Source organism: Leucoraja erinacea, chromosome 3, assembly GCF_028641065.1.
Source record: "Leucoraja erinacea ecotype New England chromosome 3, Leri_hhj_1, whole genome shotgun sequence".
NCBI classification, from domain to species: Eukaryota; Metazoa; Chordata; class Chondrichthyes; order Rajiformes; family Rajidae; genus Leucoraja; species Leucoraja erinaceus.
In genome coordinates, this window is record NC_073379.1 from 99,369,028 (window position 1) to 99,389,628 (window position 20,601).

The window sequence follows — 20,601 nt, forward strand, 5'->3', positions numbered from 1 at the left end:
TCATCCATGCACTTACCTGACCTGTCTTCTTATTCCTATCACTACTGACATGTGGCACTGGGAATAATCTGGACATTACCACCCTTGGGACCTGCTTTTAAAAAAATTACCTGATTCCCTGTAGTCATTCTGGAGGACCTCATTCCTTTTTCTACTTGTGTCATTTGTGCAAATGTTTTGCAGCTACTCCAAGACATCCAGAACCCTGCGCAAAGGAATCAACATACCATCGCGGAGTCCTGTTTGTTGCCACGTCATCTCCTAGCTGTTTTGAACTCCTATTTTCTCGCACTTATTTTGTGATTTATTTTGAAAAGGCTAATTCGAAAAAAAGGAAGCCAAGGAACAAACGAAATAAAGTGGTAAAGATTGTGAAAGTAGAAGTAGTTAAAAGCGATTCATCATCACCGGCACCACCTTCAGTCAAGAGCTCAGATGAGGAAGGAGAGATCAAGGTATGCAGTCTAAAATTGAAAATTTACTATTGTAAACTGGACAACCCAGCTTTGTGTCTGCAGCCCCATACAGAACTTCACATGACAGTCTTGCTGATTTAAGGTTCTGATTAAAGATAATCAACTTGAAAACTTGACTGCTCATCTCTCCACAGATGCCTCCTGACCCACTACTTATTTATAGCATTTTATTTTTTAAGCACATTCGTCATTCTGGTTTCTTGTCTGATCTCATCTGTGATGTCAATTTCCCACAGCTAGGCACTGGCAACATTTAATTTGTCCATTCTCCCAAGAGAATGGTGATATTGGAATCGTAGAGCTAAAAGAGTCCCGATCTGGAATGTCTGTCCACAGATGCTGCCTGGCCTGCTGAATTCTTCCAATAGTTTGTTTTTTGTTGAAGTTGTTCTATTTTTGACGTAGAACGTAAATCAGTACAGCACAGGAACAGCCCACAATGTCTATGCTGAATATGATGCCAAGACAACTGTTGTCTATCTGCATATAAACCATATTCATCCATTCTCTGCATATTCATGTGCCTATCCAAAAGTTTCTTAAATTTACTATCACATCTGCCTCAACCACCACCACGGCAGTGTCTATAGTCAATTCCAGGCACTCGCCACTTTCTGTAAACAAAAAAAAACTTGCCTCGGACACCTCCTTTAAATTTTGCTCCTCTCACCTTAAAGCTGTGCCCTCGAGTATTTAATTTTTCCATCCTGGGGGCTTTATCAAATGCTTTACTAAAATCCATGCATTTTGTCTGTGTGGAATTTAGTATGGTATTTGATGAAGCTCCATGGTAGCCTGATTTGGAAGATTAGAATGCACAGGATCAACAGTGACTTGGATGTACAGATTCAGAGCTGGCTTAATGATAGAAGGCCGTGGTGGAAGGACGATATTCAAGCTGGAGGTTTGTGTCCAGTGGAGTTTTACAGGTAGACACAAAATGCTGTTCCCCTTTCTTCCAGGAGTAACTCACCTCTGAGGGCCACAATGCTCACTCAACTTTGTCACTCTCCCACGCAATGTACCCTCGGCTTCTCTTTTATGAAGGGGATTTAGTTCCCCTTTCGAGGACTGACCGAATGGGGCCGCCCTCGTTTCGGGGATCGAGACCCTTCTTCCCCCCCCCCCCCCCCCAACTCTGAGGAATCCGCTCCCCGAGGGGAGTTCGGCCAGAGCTGCGCGACAAAGAACAAGAACCTTAGTCAGCAGTTGGACTTGGACAGGGATCTGGAGTTGCTGGGATCTCCTTGCACTGCTGGGGGTCGGTGTCCCGATGAGAGGGCACAGCTCGGGCTGTAACTGCCACTTGTCGCCGTAGCGACCCATCGGGGAGCGGCTTCTGGTGGTCCCGATGTATTCGCAGTTTTCCTCTGGATAGCGGGGCTGGGCTAGAGTTGTATGGCTGTGAGTCTCTGGGATATATAGCCCAGCCCCGCTCCAACTCCAGAGGAACCCGGGTATAACTGCCACTTGTCGCTGTATCGGGGAGCGGCTTCTGGTGGTCCTGACGTCTCTCAGCTCCTGTCCAGGGGGACGGCCGGAGACGTCAGGACCAACAAGAACCCGCTCCCCGATGCGCCGCTACAGCGACAAGTGGCAGTTCGCCCACAGCCCGAGCTGTGCCCCCTCATCTGCAACCCGGGTTCGGAGTTGGAGCGGGGCTAAATCTCCGTGTTGCAGTCAAAATGGTCCTGAAGTCTCCGGTCACCCCCCTGGAAAACCAATGTACAAATCTGCAACTGCAACAACTTACCCCTGTACAGGGGGTGCCGTGAGATCATAGCCCGAGCTGGCCCCCTCATGGCCCAGAAGACTTCCTCCATCAGCTAAATGAGAGTTGGAACGTCTGAGGTCGTCTCTGGGATCTCGTGCTTGCCCTCGGGGCCGGTCGATCAAAACTGATAGCTCCGACGTGAAGCTTGGAAAGCCAATTGGAGAGGGGAGGGAAGGGGTCCCCACTACTCACAATTTGCTCACGTCAAAAACCTCGGACTCACGTCCACTGTGTATCGTATTTGACTCAGCAGCAGCAGATGAAATTTCCCGCGCAAACAACCCTCACCTCAATGCCGTGGTAAAACCGACGCTAGCTTCTTTCAGGACTTCGGACGAAAAAAATAGCTAAAATAAAACAATTCCTCCTCTTTGATGATATCGAAAAGATCATCTACACATTTAATCTCCTCCCGCCTAGATTACTGCAACTCTCTTTACACTGGTATCAGCCAATCTTCCCTGTCCCGCCTGCAACTGGTCCAAAACGCTGCAGCGAGACTCCTGACGGCACCCGGAAAAGGGATCACATCACCCCGATCCTGGCCCCTCCCCACTGTCTCCCTGTGCAGTTCTGTATACATTTACTGCAACTCTCAACTGGCACCCTCCCTGTCCCATGTCTCCAAAAGCCCTCAATGGGCTTGCCCCCTCCTACATTAAAAGTCTTCTCACCCACCACTCCTACATTAAAAGTCTTCTCACCCACCACCACCTCTCAGATCGGCCGACTTGGGGCTGCTGAATATCCCGCGGTCTAGGCATAAGTTTAGGGGCGACCGCGCCTTTGCGGTTGCAGCTCCTAGACTGTGGAACAGCATCCCCCTTCCCATCAGAACTGCCCCCTTCATCGACTCCTTTAAGTGAAGACTAAAAACATATTTATACTCCCAAGCCTTTCCTGACATCCACTGAGCGAGGGTTATATGTATGTAGTTTGTTTGTTTATACTATTCTTATAACAAACGTAAAGCACTTTGGCCAACGAGAGTTGTTTATTAAATGTGCTATATCAATAAATGTGACTTGACTTGAATTTAATGTGAGCAAATGCGAGGTGTTGCAGTTTGGGTGGTTGAATGTAAGGGTAAGTTATACAATTAATGGCAAAACACTTTGCATCTGCAGCAATGCAAGACAGCATTGATGTACAGAGGTATCTTGGGGCCAAGTCCATAACTCCCTGAAAGTGGCAAATAGAGTGGTCAAGAAGGCATGTGAAGTGCTTGCCTTCATTGTTCTAAGCATTGAGTATAGAAGTCATGGCACAGATTTTTCGGACTTTGGTTTAAGCAGCTTTTGGAATATTGTTTCCATTTCTGGTCGCCATATTACAGGAAGGATGTGGAGGCTTTGGAAAGGGTGCAGCGGAGGTTTTCCAGAATGAAAATAGACACAAAAAGCTGCAGTAACTCAGCGGGACAGGCAGCATCTCTGGACAGAAGGAATGTCTGAAGAAGAATCTCGACCCGAAATGTCACGCATTCCTTCTCTCTTTTCACACAGAGAGTTGTTAGTCTGGAATTCTCTGCCTCGGAAGGCGGTGGAGGCTGGTTCTCTGGATACTTTCAAGAGAGAGCTAGATAGGGCCCTTAAAGATAGCGGAGTCAGTGGATATGGGGAGAAGGCAGGAATGGGGTACTGATTAGGGATGATCACGCATGATCACATTGAATGGCGGAGCTGGCTCGAAGGCCCGAATGGCCTACTCCTGCACCTATTGTCTATTGTAATGAAGCCTGTATCAGGGAATATTAGCAACAGGGAGAGATGGACAGACAAATCGCCTTTTCTGGAATGCCGAAGGTGGCGGAGAGACCTGAAGACTGAACTCTTGTCATTCATTCCAGGTCTTTAATTAAATCCATCAATGTGTAGCTTTGACACGCCGATAACAGCTGAGCTCAGAGATTAGTTCATGTCAAATGGAAAGTTTAAGGGAAAATGAACAGAGTATAGCTTGGGACAGATGGGAAATGAATACAAGATGCAAATCTAGAATTGGAGACCATCAGGAGCCAAAAGATTGGCTCGGGTGAAAGATGCCTATGCTTTGGTGTGATACAGAATAGAAGCAGCAGACACAGGTGAATATTCTGCCTTTTATTTGTAGGATGATGCTGCTGGAGCAAAACCCACAAAAAAGAAATTGAAAGCAGAAAGAGATGTTGAAGAGAAAGAACAGGAAATTGTAGCTAAAAGAGAATCTGAAGAGAAAGAGATCAAAAAAGAAGCAAAAGAAACTAGAAAAGACAAAAAGGAAGAAAAGAAAGAAACAAAAGAAAAACATGTCAAGAAAGAAATAAAAGAAAAAGAGGAGAAAGATAAAGAACCTATTCATAAAGATAAAGAAGCAAAAGAAGAGAAGGTAAAACAGTATTTGATAAAAAGGTGCTGGATATGGAACCATGTAGAATTGTATTCTTATTTACATTTACATTGAACTGAATTTCAATCAAAGTAACCTCCATAAAAATGACTGATGTTTGCTTGTCCATTTATGTATTAGCATATTGTATTCACATTCATTTATATATCACCATATTGTGATGTGGCCGTTGTGTTCAATTATGTAGGTTTTTTATCAAATGACAATCATGAATTGGAAAGTTTAAGTTGTTCACTCTTTTATAGAAAATTTCCCATGTTGAAATGTACCAGGTTAACAGGTCACCCATTTTTTCAGGACTGTGGACAAATAGTATAGATTGTTTGGAGTGAATGGGCAGTGGGCTGTTTAATGGTGTATGCAGTGAAGGGGTTGCACTTTCAAATGGAAAATTCAACATGAGAATGAAGTGGGTTGATAGAGATGGGGAAAACGAAGAATTTGATGGACCTATTAGCAAAGCCAATTGTCTATAGATGGAAGTGAATTCCATTGTACATTTACAAATGCTGAAAAGAAACTTAGTTGAAGAAATTACTGGTTAGAATTGAGGCACAAGACAGTAATTCTAATTAGAAATAGAATTCTGTTAGATAATGTGGAGAATGATGAATGCTTTGTGGTTTCCTAGAAATGTAAGCTTTCCCTTTGGTCTAATGCTGCTGCTAATGAGTTACTCTGTTTGATGTAGATAATTGAAGCTAAGCCAGACGCAAAGGAGAAGTCTAAAAAGACTGATGCCCTAGTTCATTTTCCAGCAAGCAATGATCCAGCTCCTATCACAGAAGAGACAGAAGAACTCGATCAGAATACATTTAGTATTGTAAGTACAAATGATGATGTTGACTGCAAATCATACGCATTTCGTAAAGTTAACTTGCATACTTTTTGTTTCAATTGGAGATGCGCCATATTTCCTTAGCCGTCTGAGGGAATAGAGGCACTCATGTGCTTTCTTGGCCATGGCACAAATATGGTTGGACTAGTACAAATTGTAGGTGATATTTACGCTTAGAAACTTGAAGTTGTTGACCATCTCAGCTTTTCAGCACCATTGATGTAGACTGGGACGTGTAATCCACGCCGTGCTCTGAGGTTGATGACCAGCTATTTTGCTATGTTGATATTGAGGGAGAGGTTGGTGTCTTGACACCACGCTACTAAACGCCATCTGATTCTATACTATAATAATTACTACCTTTAAAACATGTACTCACCTCCACTTGCTTTCATGTGACAAATGTAAAAGGAATCTGACAGTTGATCTAAGACTTTGATACAAGTTGACAGCCCCTTTCTAGTCAGATTCTAGTATTACCATTCAGGATGGAAAATAATTTTGGCTCTACTACATCAACTGCATCCTGAGATCATTCTAAGTCTATACTGAGCCAGAGCACAAAAAGTGTTCTTAATCAAGTTGTGTATAATATTAGAGCTGGTTTTAGCACCTACATGCAAAATAATATAGTTTGTTCCAAAATACATGACTTGGTTAACTATATTATTAAGTGTTATTAATGTTCCAAAAATAATTATGTTGAGCAGACTGATTGCATTATATCTTACAATTATTAATAACAATTCCATTTGAAAGGAAGGAAACAATGATATCTCCCAAATAAATTGGATCAAGTTCTAACTTTATGGAAAAGCAGTTATACTCAGCTGGTATGGTTTTTGCTTGGGGCTGTCAGCTTACAGTGCCCTCCATAATGTTTGGGACAAAGACCCATCATTTATTTTATTTGCCTCTACTCCACAATTTGAGATTTGTAATAGGACAAAAACACATGTGTTTAAAGTGCACATTTTCAGATTTTATTAAAAGATTTTTTTAATACATTTTGGTTTCACTATGTAGAAATTGCAGCCGTGTTTATACAGATCCCCCCCAATTCAGGGCACCATAATGTTTGGGATACATGGCTTCACAGGTATTTGTAGTTGCTCAGGTGTGTTTAAATGCCTCCTTAATACAGGTATGAGAGAGCTCTCAGCACCTCAATAGACAATAGGTGCAGCAGGAGGCCATTCTGCCATTCAAGCCAGCATCACCATTCAATGTGATCATGGCTAATTATCCCCAATCAATACTCCATTCCTGCCTCGCCATATCCCCTGACTCCGCTATCTTTAAGAACCCTATCTAGCTCTCTCTTGAAAGTATCCAGAGAACCGGCCTCCACCACCCTCTGAGGCAGCGAATTCCACAGATTCACAACTCTCTGTGTGAAAAAGTGTTTCCTCATCTCTGTCCTAGACGCCTTATGTCTTATTTTTAAACTGTGGCCCCTGGTTCTGGACTCCCCCAACATTGGGAACATGTTTCCTGCCTCTAGCATGTCCAAACCCTTGATAATCTTACATGTTTCAATAAGATATCCTCTCATCCTTCTAAACTCCAGAGTATACAAGCCCAGCCGCTCCATTCTCTCAGCATATGACAGTCTCGCCATGCCGGGAATTAAACTTGTAAACCTACGCTGCACTCCCTCAATAGCAAGACTGTCCTTCCTCAAATTAGGGGACCAAAACTGCACACAATACTCCAAGAGTGGTCTCACTAGGGCCCTGAAGGACCTCTTTACTCCTATACTCAACTCCTCTTGTTATGAAAGCCAACATGCCATTCGCTTTCTTCACTGCCTGCTTTACCCTGCATGCTTACTTTCATTGACTGATGAACAAGGACCCCCAAATCCCGTTGTACTTCCCCTTTTCCCAACTTGACATCATGTAGATAAAATAATCTGCCTTCCTGTTTTTGCTACCAAAGTGGATAACCTCGCATTTATCCACATTAAACTGTATCTGCTCATTCACCCAACATGTCCCAGTCACCCTGCATTCTCAGCATCCTCCTCACAATTCACCAGATTTGTGTCATCTGCAAATTTGCTAATGTTACTTTGAATCCCTCCATCTAAATCATTGATGTATATTGTAAATAGCTGCGGTCCCAGCACCGAGCCTTGTGGTACCACACTAGTCACTGCCTGTCATTCTGAAAGGGACCCGTTAATCCCTACTCTTTGTTTCCTGTCTGCCAACCAATTTTCTATCCATGTCAGCACCCTACCCCAATACCATGTGCCCTAATTTTGCCCACTTTCCTCTTTCGTCTTTCCTCCAGTCTTTCCATCAACTTTGGAAACTTTTATTGCTGTTTATCAACATGAGGACCAAAGTTGTGCCAATGAAAATCAAAGAAGCCATTCTGAGACTGAGAAACGGGAATAAAATTGTTAGAGACATCCGCCAAACCTTAAGCTTAACAATAACAACTGTTTGGAACATCATTAAGAAGAAAGAGAGCGCTGGTGAGCTTACTAATCGCAAAGGGACTGCAGGCCAAGGAAGACCTCCACAGCTGATGACAGAAGAATTCTCTCTCTAATAAAGAAAAATCCCCAAAAACCTGTCCGACAGATCAGAAACACTCTTCCGGTGTGGATTTGTCAATGACCCACTGTCCAAAGAAGACTTCATGAACAGAAATACAGAGGCTACACTGCAAGATGCAAACCACTGGTTAGCTGCAAAAATAGGATGGCCAGGTTACAGTTTGCCAAGAAGTACTTAAAAGGGCAACCACAGTTCTGGAAAAAGGTCTTGTGGACAGATGAGACAAAGATTAACTTGTATCAGAGTGATGGCAAGAGCAAAGTATAGAGGAGAGAAGGAACTGCCCAAGATCCAAAACATACCACCTCATCTGTGAAACACGGTGGTGGTGGTGGTGGTGTTATAGCCTGGGCATGTATGGCTGCTGAAGGTACTGGCTCACTTATCTTCATTGATGATACAACTGCTGATGGTAGTAGCATATTGAATTCTGAAGTGTACAGACACATTCTATTTGCTCAAGTTCAAACAAATGCCTCAAAACCCATTGGCCGGAGATTCATTCTACAGCAAGACAATGATCCCAAACATACTGCTAAAGCAACCAAGGAGTTATGAAAAGCTAAAAATGGTCAATTTTTGAGTGGCCATCAATCACCCGATCTGAACCCAATTGAACATGCCTTTTATATGCTGAAGAGAAAACTGAAGCGGACTAGCCCCCAAAACAAGCATAAACTAAAGATGGCTGCAATACAGGCCTGGCAGAGCATCACCAGAGAACTGGTGATGTCCATGAATCGTAGACTTCAAGCAGTCATTGCATGCAAAGGATTTGCAACAAAATACTAAACATGACTACTTTCATTTACATGACATTGCTGTGTCCCAGGCATTATGGTGCCCTGAAATGGGGGGACTACGTATAAACACTGCTGTAATTTCTACATGGTGAAACCAAAATGCATAAAAATAGCCTTTATTAAAATCTGACAATGTGCACTTTAACCACGTGATTTTTTTTAAATATTACAAATCACAAATTGTGGAGTACAGAGGAATACAAATAAAAGATGGGTCTTTGTCCCAAACATTATGGAGGGCACTGTCGATCAAAGTCCCAGATCAACGATGTAGGATCTCTTTTACAGTTGTCACATAAAAGTGAATGAATGCTTTAAAGGTACCTGTTGGCATAGCTTGTAGTCATATGGCACAGAAATGAATGAATGAATGATATATTTTATTTCGAACGATTAAAAAAAAGAAGAAAAGAAAAGATGAAAATGAATAAATAAAAAGAAAATTATATATATAGATATATACATACACACATACATACATATACATGTAGATATATACATACATATACACATACACACATACACATATACATAACATATATGTACATACATAAATTAAAAAATCAAAAGCCAATTTCAACATAATACACATTAGACTTGTTCGAAAAGGGATAGGAAGAAGCCTATGCTTGTCAAGTCCTACCCCCATTCAAATGGCCTCTTTGGCCCACTGTGCCTATGATTAATTCATCTATACTAAACCCATTTTTAGTACTTGGCTCATATCATGTTTGTAATATAATACATGTGCCAATTAAAAGTTATCTTGGCCAGCACTGCTATAATTTGAGTTATAATATTACTTCTGTTTTTCAGTGTAAAGAGAGAATGAGACCTGTAAAGGCGGCATTGAAACAATTGGACAGGCCTGAGAAGGGCCTTTCAGAAAAGGAACAACTTGAGCACACCAGGCAGTGCCTGATTAAGATTGGAGACCACATCACTGAATGTTTGAAAGAATATTCAAACCCAGAACAGATCAAACAGTGGCGAAAGTAAGCACATTTTTAACCACTTTTTCATTCATCTTTGCATATCTCATAACATAAATGGGGAGCGGTGAAAATGGATACTCCTTGCCAAGTCAAAATCTCATAAGGTTATAACATAATATATCACAAAGTGTGATGTCATGTTTACTAAAAGGATCTAGATTGATAAAGTCACAATTAGATGAAATCTAAATAATATCTGAAGAAGGCTCCCGACCTGAAATGTCGCCTATTTCCTTCGCTCCATAGATGCCGCCTCACCCGCTGAGTTTCTCCAGCATTTTTGTCTACCTTCGATTTTCCAGCATTTGCAGTTCCTTCTTAAATAATATCAAAACTTGTTTCATGAAGTTGGCTTTCAGGTTGCAGTTCTGGAAGAGATTGGTATTTTGGGGAAAGGGCACTGATTGCTCTCACAACTCGTGCACAACAAGGGACATTTTGAATTATTTTACAATTAACTATTTGTATGTTCTTTTTTAAATGAGTTCATATGATCAAGCATGCTCATACTTTATATGTAGATGGTTCTTGCATAACCATGCATGCAATATGTTAATAGAAACATGAAAAAACTGGGTGGTTGAACCAAGAATTAAAGGTCATAGAAATAGCAGTATTGCTATCTGTAGGCAACTAATCCTTTCTACACCTGAGCTATCACATGATCAGGTAGTCAGGCTCTACAAAGTTCCCTTTACTCTCTCCAACTGTACATTAGCCCAGCTGTCTGACAAGTGTCTCCACTTTTACAGTTGATCTACCAGCTTCAGCCTATTTGAGAAATGTTATCAATTGTGCTCTGCGTTCTCTAGAAACTGGGAATACTGTGCAGGTGACCATAAAGAATCCTTATGTGAGAGAAAATATTCATTCATTCATTCATTAAAATGGACTGAATTTGGACCAGATCCCTTGGAATACTGAGTTTTCACCAGTTCCCAGATCAGTGAAGTGTAATTATTTGCACTTTAAGGACAAGTGGACTCTTATTGGCTTACTGATAAAAGCGCAGAATTCAGTAGTTACCTTTTAAGGTTGTGCAATTCTATCTATTTCTAGAAATCTCTGGATCTTTGTTTCGAAGTTCACAGAATTTGATGCAAGAAAGTTGCATAAACTCTACAAGCATGCAATCAAGAAACGACTGGAGAATTCACAGGTATGAGTACACCGATGCCAGTAGAGAGGCCAATTTGCAAAATACTATGTTTATGATGGATTGAGAAAAATTAATTGCCTAAGATTTTCTTAAAGTTTACTTTTAAGTATAAATGTCATATTCATGATCATACTGCATGGGAACAGGCCCTTCTGCCTACAGGGTCTGTGCTAACTATCAAGCCAACCAATTATACTAATTCAATTTTACACTGCAAAACATTAGACTACACCTCAGAGAATTTGCAACATCTTTATTTAACATTTCTATGCTCCGGGCATTCATGTGCATCCATTGATTCTTGAAATTTACAGTAATATTACTTGTAACATCATTCAGTCCTTTTTCACGTATGTGTTTTCTATTTGTATTTCAAACTATATCATAGCAATCCCGAACTCAGATTGGAATCTGGGGCACACTTTTGGTATTTTCAGGATCATGTTCTACAAATTGTCCTTTCCATTTTTGTCATTTTATTTCTACTGTTGTATGATTTTTGGTACAGTAGTACTCCCCCCATTTTATGCCACTATGTCTATCCTTGGGTGGAACAGAATTCCCGTGATTATGAGGCAGTAGTGCTGCAGCCGAACCAAGCATTCATTAGCATTCTGAACTTCATCAAAAACTGTTGGACAAAAGTAAATTCCAGTGTTAACTTATTTTGTTAATAACCATATAACCAATTACAGCACGGAAACAGGCCATCTCGACCCTTCTAGTCCGTGCCGTACACATAATCTCCCCTAGTCCCATATACCTGCGCTCAGACCATAACCCTCCATTCCCTTCCCATCCATATAACTATCCAATTTATTTTTAAATGATAAAAACGAACCTGCCTCCACCACCTTCACTGGAAGCTCATTCCACACAGCTACCACTCTCTGAGTAAAGAAGTTCCCCCTCATGTTACCCCTAAACTTCAGTCCCTTAATTGTCATGTCATGTCCCCTTGTTTGAATCTTCCCTACTCTCAGTGGGAAAAGCTTTTCCACGTCAACTCTGTCTATCCCTCTCATCATTTTAAAAACCTCTATCAAGTCCCCCCTTAACCTTCTGCGCTCCAAAGAATAAAGCCCTAACTTGTTCAACCTTACTCTGTAACTTAGTTGCTGAAACCCAGGCAACATTCTAGTAAATCTCCTCTGTACTCTCTCTATTTTGTTGACATCCTTCCTATAATTAGGCGACCTAATGGATGATAACCTAATGGTTAATGGATGATACAGAGCTGCCAAGTAGTACGGATTTTTCGTATTTTGTATGGAAATGTGATAAGAATATTGATGTATGATTTTGCGTTGTTAAATTCGGATTTAAAAAGAAATCCGACCATAGATAATCGTAACGAGCACCGATTTCAGCAAATCGGAACAACCGAGATCGGCCCGACGTCCTGTTTCATTAACATACCACTCGCCAATGGAAAAATAATAACCCTGTGAAAAGATCTTGCTGCTTAAAAAATGCAAGGATATAAAAAGTCACACTCTAAAAATTATAGCAGATTAAATCTATCAGTATTTTAAATTTCAAGATCTGGATGATTATTTTTGTAAGCGTCGATCTACCAAGGCTGGAATCTCTCCCTCTCTCGCTGTATCTCCCTGTCTTTCGCTCTCTCCCTCCCACTCCCCCCCCTCTCTCTCTCTCCCCCTCGCTCTTGCCCTCTCTCTCACCCTCTCACCTCGGCATTCCGAGAATCATTTGCAAAGACAACTGCATCTGCAGTTTCTTCCTTTAGAAGAAGAACCTGGCCCGAAAACAACTCCTAAGCTATTCCCTCCACAAATGCCGCCCAGGCCCGCTGAGTTCACCCAGCACTCTGTTTTTTATTTAACTCTGGAATTGAAGATAGACACAAAAAGCTGGAGTAACTCAGCGGGGACAGGCAGCGACTCTGGAGAGAAGGAATGGGTGACTATTCGGAAAAATTCTCGTATATCAATGAGTCTTTGGAATTCTCTTTCTCAGTGGAAGTTGAGCCTTTGACTATTTTTCAGGCTGTGGTAGAATTCTGGATAAGCCTTGTTTCCAGTGGAATTGCAGTTACATTGGGATTGGCCTTGATTTTGCAGAACGGTGGGAGGGGTGGAGAGAGAATGAAGATGGAGAGGGGAGGGAATAAGGGAGGGAGGGAGAAAAAAAGGAAAGAGGGAGGGTGGGAGGGAAAGGGGGAGGGAGGGGGAGAGAAGGAGAGAGGGAGGGAGAGGGAAGGAGAGAGAGAGAGGAAGAGAGGGAGGCTTCCAAATTGCTTCTACGTTATCTGGTGCTAAAAGCAGGAAGCATGCATTCAAACAGCAGTATGCAAAGAGATGGCAATGAATGCACTGTCAAGTAAGGTGCGTAGAAGACATGTCAATTGGTATCACAGTTATGTATTCTTGTCCTCTTACATGGGTATGACAGTATATTTTAAAAAAAACTTTTTTTCAAGCAAAATGGCACCGTGTAAAAATACTGATTTCCTCAGCAAAATATTGATTTTTCAGGTACTAGAATACTGAAATGCTGTGACAAAACTTGGCACAGTGAAAGTCTTTGCTTGCATTTCCAAGAAATGCAAAAGTCGCCACATAAGGGCGCTGACAAAGTCACAAAATATATACAGTATCCGTGGCATGTCTCCCTTTGTTTTCCCCCCCCCCCCCCCTGTGTCCCCCCCCCCCCCCCCCCCCACGCTGGGTCCTTTGTTATTTCCCTCGGCGGCAGCATCCGCGCTCCACGTGGTCCGTCGGACGGCGCCATCATCTACCGCCGCACCGACCTCCACTATCGCTGCCGGGTCCTCTCCAGACACCGACCGAGGCCTCAGTCACGGGCTCTGCCGACTCGCAACGCGAGCGGGCTTCGGCCGCGGGCTCCACCAACTCCGACCTGTGGGGGCTCCGGCCTCGACTGATATTTGAAGTATTAAGAGAACCTTTTCATTATAAACAGCATTCAATCTTTATACTTTGTGTAATTTGTTTTTGCAGCTTAATGATCAGCACAGCAGCACCCTTAGCACCCAACATGCCAAACACACAGGTAAGATCAGAGATTACGTTTTGATAACTTTTGTGAAAAATATTACATTTTAAGTTAATTTGAGCTTCAAGTGAATGTTTTTGAGATATTTCCTATATGTGAAAAATCAATCATTGTTAATGTGTAAGCTGAGAAAATAACAAAATGATTCAATTTTTTTCAACAGAATCTGAAAAACCTAAAGAAAATTCACACAATGACGACAGCAGTAGGGATAGTCACTCATCAGAACGACATCATTCATCTCATTATCACGATCACCACAGAGATCGTCACCATAGTGATTCCTATCGAAAAAGTGATTCGTCAAGAAAAAGGCTGTATTCGTCATTTAGCAATGGCAAAGACCACCGGGACAGAGATCATTACCGATCAGATAGCAGGTAAGCGGAGGCAGCTTCGTATTTTAAAAAAATACAATTTTGATGATAGAAAAGCTGTGGAATATCTTTATTGATTGTTGATAAGATTATTGATGCAATGTTTTGCTTCTGGTGGTGACAGAATAACTTGTGTCGACTTTGTATTTCTAATTACTTCAAAAGTAAGGACTTTACATCCATGTAGAAATGCAGAAGGAAACCATTCAAGTCATTGTAACTAATTTTTATAGTTCTGTATTCTCTGCATCAAATATTTGTAGGATTTTTTAAGAGGCAGCAAGCTTGGCCTTAACTACCTTAAAGCAAGACCTTTAACAATTCAATGCAACTATTTATCCCAACTACTTCCTAGCTACTTTAAATTGATGAGCTCCCTTCATTGCTACCCAGGCACATTTTCTCATCTATCCCATAAAAACATTTATAATTGCCAAAGCATTCTGTCACTTACATTAGTTTTTCCTGTTTCAGCAAATGTAGTCCGAGAAGTTCATCCGTTCTTATTTCCTATCCTTTTAACCTGAAGGATATGTGTTCAATAAAGAAATAATACTTCCAAGGAGTCTTTCACAGTCTCCGGGCATCTGATAAGTTAACTCATACCGTGAATTACTTTAAAATAATTCAAGTTAACAATGTATGTCCTGTAACTGTTGAAAGGCTCCTTGAAAATAATTATGCATAGGTATCAAATATACAGTGATTCTTTATTGACTTAGTAATGTATCCTTATTTACATGAACATAAATAACCTTAATCTCTCCTCATTTTGCAGGTATCACAGTGAAAACAAGCATCGAAAACTTGATGATCACAGAAGTCGTGATCATCGATCTGGTCCAGAGTCTAGCTCAAAGGAGAGTCGCTCACACGCTGACCATAGATCTCACTCTGATCACCGTTCTAGTTCGGAACATCGATCTCATTCAGATCATCGATCCTCTTCGGAATACTCAGGCCATCACAAATCCTCCAGGGATTACAGATACCACTCAGACTGGCCAGTGGACCACAGGCCATCTGGTAGTGGTCCAAGATCGCCCTTGGATCCGAGATCCCCATATGACTCGAGATCACCTTTGGAACATAGATCCCCCCTTGAATACTCCTCTGATCACAAAAGTACCCCAGAGCACATCTGGAACAGCCGTAAAACATAACAGCACGTGATGCCACGTCTTCACCCAATGCAGCCATAAAAAAGTGAACACAATAAATGCCTTATGTGACTTAAACATGCAGACAAGAGCTGCTTCTCGAGCAGTAGTATTGTTACTCCTCCTCACAGGTTGCAAGGTTGTTATCTCAAGAAGAAAATATTTTTGTATTGAGGTTAATGCTGCACTGTGCTACAACTCTGTGGCATGTTTTGTTCTTGTTTTTTTTTTAAATTCAAAGATGGACATGTTTACTACTGCATATATTAGAACACTGCCCCAAACACACTGGATCATAGAATTCATTCTTCTCAGAAATGGAGGGCTTCAGCCTCATCAACCTGAATTATGTGTTGAAGAATAAATTTAAATCCATTTAAGTATGTTTTAACATAAGATTATGCAGGAACTTAGGAGACGAGTAAAAAATTAGACTGTTCAAAAGGCAGCGGACTCTAGTTCACCTCCCAAAGTTATTTGTATTGAGTCTGTTTACATTTTACACTGCGACCACATTGCCCAGTTCTTGGCAAGCTTGAATATTTAAATTCTGTACTTACAACTGTAAAATATTTTGTTGATCAATTGTGATGCCTTTGAAAATATACTACTGTAAATTATTGTAAATTTAGTGGATCGAATCTGAGCTTTTTTTCTTCTCAGGCTTTTTTTGACTCCTTTCCCCACCAACTCAGGCCTTCACATCATGATTATAAAATCCATGTACTACAGTTTTTAATGAATTGTCATTCGATGAAATTGCTGTTTAGAATGTAAAATGGGAAAGGGAAAATCAATTCCATTATATTTAGTCCTGTAGTACTTTTTTTTATTGATAACTTGTATTAGAAATGTGTTTATTTACTTTAAAACTCAGTGTTGTGATTGCTGTAGTAACTACACAGGAGAAATTCCTTTAAAAAATTCAGATGTCAGATTATAGTTTGAAATACATTTTATAAACAGAGCAACTTTCCCCGCTCCCCATCCTAAGATTCCATCTACAACAAGAACAATAAAATGAGGCGAATTTGGTATAACAACTTCCCAATTTTTTTCCCTACTAAAACAGGCAATAATATGAAATGTGCTATGCAGTCAGATGAATTTCCAGCATATTGGTGAATTGGGGAAATTATATGGTGTTATAATGCACACCAATGTAAATATCTGCTATATATTGCAAAGTAAATTTACAGAGTATGATGTGTGAATTACTGACATCTTTTTCACCATGGAAGAAAAATGTCAGATTTGTACAAACCAACAAATCCATCACCAGTCTCTCTTCCCACCCCCTTTGTTTCTCCAGAAAGTATCACAGACTTTTTAATAAAGTAATTTTGTAACTCTCCCTTGTTAAATGTGTGGTTTAACTTTGGTAAAATATTAGCAGCTGTGCCGAGTGATAACCTGGTAGACGATGTTGCTGTGAATAAATGACACAAAATGAACTAATATAGAGATGCAAATATAGTTTATATGTGCAATTACTGCAAAAAATTATCTCTGCTATTCAATCTCCTGTTTCCCAGTCCTAAAAATGTGACAATGCATTGAGAAATGATCAACGTTTATTTGCATAATAACAAAGTATTTTTTGCAGTTCCATATATATATATGATATAATTCCATTTTATATATATGTATATATATGTGTGTGTGTGTGTGTGTATGGGAGAGAGAGAGAGTCAATAATGGACTGGAGGAATTGTATCCTATTATATAAATATAAATTTGATAGAATAAAAGCCAGGAAAGCTGTACCTCAGTTCAGATGAAGTGTTGACTTTAAAATCAATGTTTTCACCTTATGCAAGTGTGTTTTTTTGAAAGGATCTTGGGAATACCACAGAATCTATTAATTCTACTTGCGATGTGAACTAATGAATAATCTATATCCTGAAGTCATTGATATTTTGGAAAAAGACCAGTTTTGACAATTTCAAAGCACATTCTTCAGTAATTGTATTGGGATAAATATTGCAGCTTCCTGGAAACAATATGTATTCTTATGTTTACTGAATCCTTTAAGCTTGGAAGAAATGTGGATTAGTCACACTTGCAACAGCACAACATTCTTTCATTGGCAACTAAATATATTAATATTAAAAAAGACTAAATTCTCAATCTTTAAAAAAAATATTCTTTGAATGTTGAGTATACTATTTTGATACTGGGTCTTTCCGTGGTTATCTCCTGTAGATTATAGTGTTTTTTTTTATTGATTAGTTCCATTATTGTTCGGGTTTAACCAAGGCAGAGATGTCTGATTAGCAGATGAATCTCTTGTGAAGACCTGCATGACACACCATCACCTAATTAAATGGGTATTGTTATTTTTGGGAATCAACAAAGGATGTTTTATCCTAAGGCTATGACTAGCGAATCCCCACTGTTAGTCGGGGATTTGTTTTATCTTCTGTTATTTATATGCGTTCTTATGCCTCGTAACAGTTTTATTGTCAGGCTGTATAAGAAGCTCATCTCTTCAGAAAACCTGTTAGCATTTTGCAGGTTGGTATTGTAAGCAATATAAGATTAATGGGCTGGAAAAGCTGGAATGCATTGCTTAAATGTACAAGTTTAGAATATTTGGAAATAATTAAGGAATTTCTAATGACACAAAAAATAAGTTTTTAGATTAAACAGTAAGTAGGGTTTTGTACAGCACTAATCTCATTTATACTTCATTTGATTTTTGATAGTAGGAACATCAGTAATTGAAGTCCTCATTAGTCTGTTGATTGGAACAATAGTAAGAGCAGATTCTGTGGAAGGTAGGAAATCATCGATGGCTGCACAAAAGACTGCAGATGCTGGAATATTGAGAAAAAGCTGGAGAAACTTGATCTACTGTGCATGTTTGGGGGGGGGGGGGTGGGGGGTGAACAATAGAATAACTTTTCGGATTGGAACCCTACTTCAAGGCTAATAGCAATTTGTAGAGTTCTGTTCAACAGATAATAGCTGACTTAAGCCACTGCTTTATATGTCTTCCTTGCTAAAGTTGGAAAAAGTGGAAGTACAAAGGATCTAGGGGTCCTCCTTGTCCATCAGTCAATAAAAGTAAGCATGCATGCAGGTATAGCAGGCAGTGAAGAAAGCGAATGGCCTAAATGACGAGAGGAGTTGAGTATAGTAGCAAAGAGGTCCTTCTGCAGTTGTACAGGGCCATAATGAGACCACACCTGGAGTATTGTGTGCAGTTTTGGTCTCCAAATTTGAGGAAGGACATTCTTGCTATTGAGGGAGCACAGTGTAGGTTCACACGGTTAATTCCCGGGATGGCGGGACTGTCATATGCTGAGAGAATGGAGCGGCTGGGCTTGTATACTCTGGAGTTTAGAAGGATGAGAGGGTATCTTATTGAAACAAGATTATTAAGGGTTTGGACACCCTAGAGGTTGGAAACATGTTCCCGAGACCAGAACCAGATGGAGACGAGGAAACACTTTTTCACACAGAGTTGTTAGTCTGGAATTCTCTGCCTCAGAATACTGAAGAACCGTGATCTCTGAAAAATGGGATGACCCCTGGCCCCAATGGTTTGAACAATGATTTTTATAAAAAATGTAATGACCTGGCCTCTCCACACTTACAGACGCCATATAGTTACGCTTTTAAGCAACAGATATTGCCACAAATGACTGAATCAACAATAACACTAATTCCAAAAAAGATAAGGATCTTCAAGACCCAGGCTCGTATAGAGCCATAGCCCTTTTAAATATTGATCAAAAGATATTAGCCAAAATTTTAGCTCACAGATTGTTTGGTGGTCCACAAGTTAATACATCCCGATCAATCAGGTTTTATCCCGAAACGATATTCATTGTATAATCTAAGACGTTTGTTTAATATAATATTTTCAAATAGAATATTAAATGAAGATTTATCAATCATTTCGTTAGATGCTGAAAAAGCATTTGATCAGGTGGAATGGCCCTACCTCTGTTCTGTGATGGAAAAATGTAATCTTGGTGAAAACTTCTGTTCATGGGTGAAACTCCTATACACAAACCCAACACCTAGACTATTGACTAATCAAATGTTGTCACCTAAATTTAATTTATCCAGAGGCTGTAGACAAGGATGTCCACGTTCCCCGCTCTTATTTGCCCTTGTTAGAGAACCACTCGCAGAGAGTATTAGATCCCACTCAGAAATACATGGGTATCATAGTTAATAAAATGTCTTTATATGCAGATGATTTATTATTATACATCACAAACCCAGAAATTAGCATTCTGACTTTACTAAATCTCATAACTCAATTTGGTTCATTCTCAGGATATAGAATTAATTGGAATAAAAGCAAAACTATGCCAATAACTGAGAAGAGGAAACACTTTTTCTCACAGATAGTGGTGAGTCTGCGGAATTCTCTGCCTCAGAGGGCGGTGGAGGCAGATTCTCTGGATGCTTTCAAGAGAGAGCTAGATAGGGCTCTTAAAAATAACGGAGTCAGGGGATATGGGAAAAAGGCAGGAACGGGGTACTGATTGGGGATGATCAGCCATGATCACGTTGAATGGCGGTGCTGGCTCGAAGGGCCGAATGGCCTACTCCTGCACCTATTGCCTATAATAAATAAAAAACATTTATGCAAGTCCAAAGTTAATGGCGGATTAGCTTTACCAAACTTTATTATTTTACAGGGCAGTTAATATTAAAAATATTACCTTCTGGTTGGATGACATTGAACAACAACCAGACTGGCTAAAGATGGAGAAGGAGGACTGCTTACCTTTTGAAATCGGCTCAATTCTTCTAGCTCCGATTAATTTGAATTTAAAAAACATACGGAGGAAATCCGATTATACATAGTGCTATATGTATGTGGAAACAATTAAAACCCACTCTAAAATTGGGGAATTTATCGGTATTCTCCCGATTGCAAATAACCCGTCTTTTAAACCGTCTGTTTTAGATAGAGGATTTGTTCAATGGAAACCCCATGCAATTAAAACGGTGGGAGAACTTTATCAAAATGTCATTTTTCTCTCATTTCAGGAACTA

At 40.3% G+C, this 20,601-nt stretch overlaps 1 protein-coding gene across 6 annotated transcripts in view; it reads left to right on the forward strand.

Moving 5' to 3' along the window:
* chd1 (chromodomain helicase DNA binding protein 1) overlaps nucleotides 1-16,933 on the forward strand; it is a 142,507-nt gene extending 125,574 nt beyond the window's left edge. For all 6 annotated transcript variants that reach the window (XM_055633274.1, XM_055633271.1, XM_055633276.1 and 3 more), the window contains 8 exons: nucleotides 318-455; nucleotides 4,363-4,617; nucleotides 5,330-5,461; nucleotides 9,666-9,844; nucleotides 10,904-11,003; nucleotides 13,988-14,039; nucleotides 14,206-14,422; nucleotides 15,198-16,933. In XM_055633274.1, the coding sequence (XP_055489249.1) occupies nucleotides 318-455; nucleotides 4,363-4,617; nucleotides 5,330-5,461; nucleotides 9,666-9,844; nucleotides 10,904-11,003; nucleotides 13,988-14,039; nucleotides 14,206-14,422; nucleotides 15,198-15,582 (1,458 nt within the window). In that variant the 3' untranslated portion in view covers nucleotides 15,583-16,933. The remainder of the gene's footprint in view (nucleotides 1-317; nucleotides 456-4,362; nucleotides 4,618-5,329; nucleotides 5,462-9,665; nucleotides 9,845-10,903; nucleotides 11,004-13,987; nucleotides 14,040-14,205; nucleotides 14,423-15,197) is intronic.
* The last annotated feature ends 3,668 nt before the right edge of the window (nucleotides 16,934-20,601 follow it).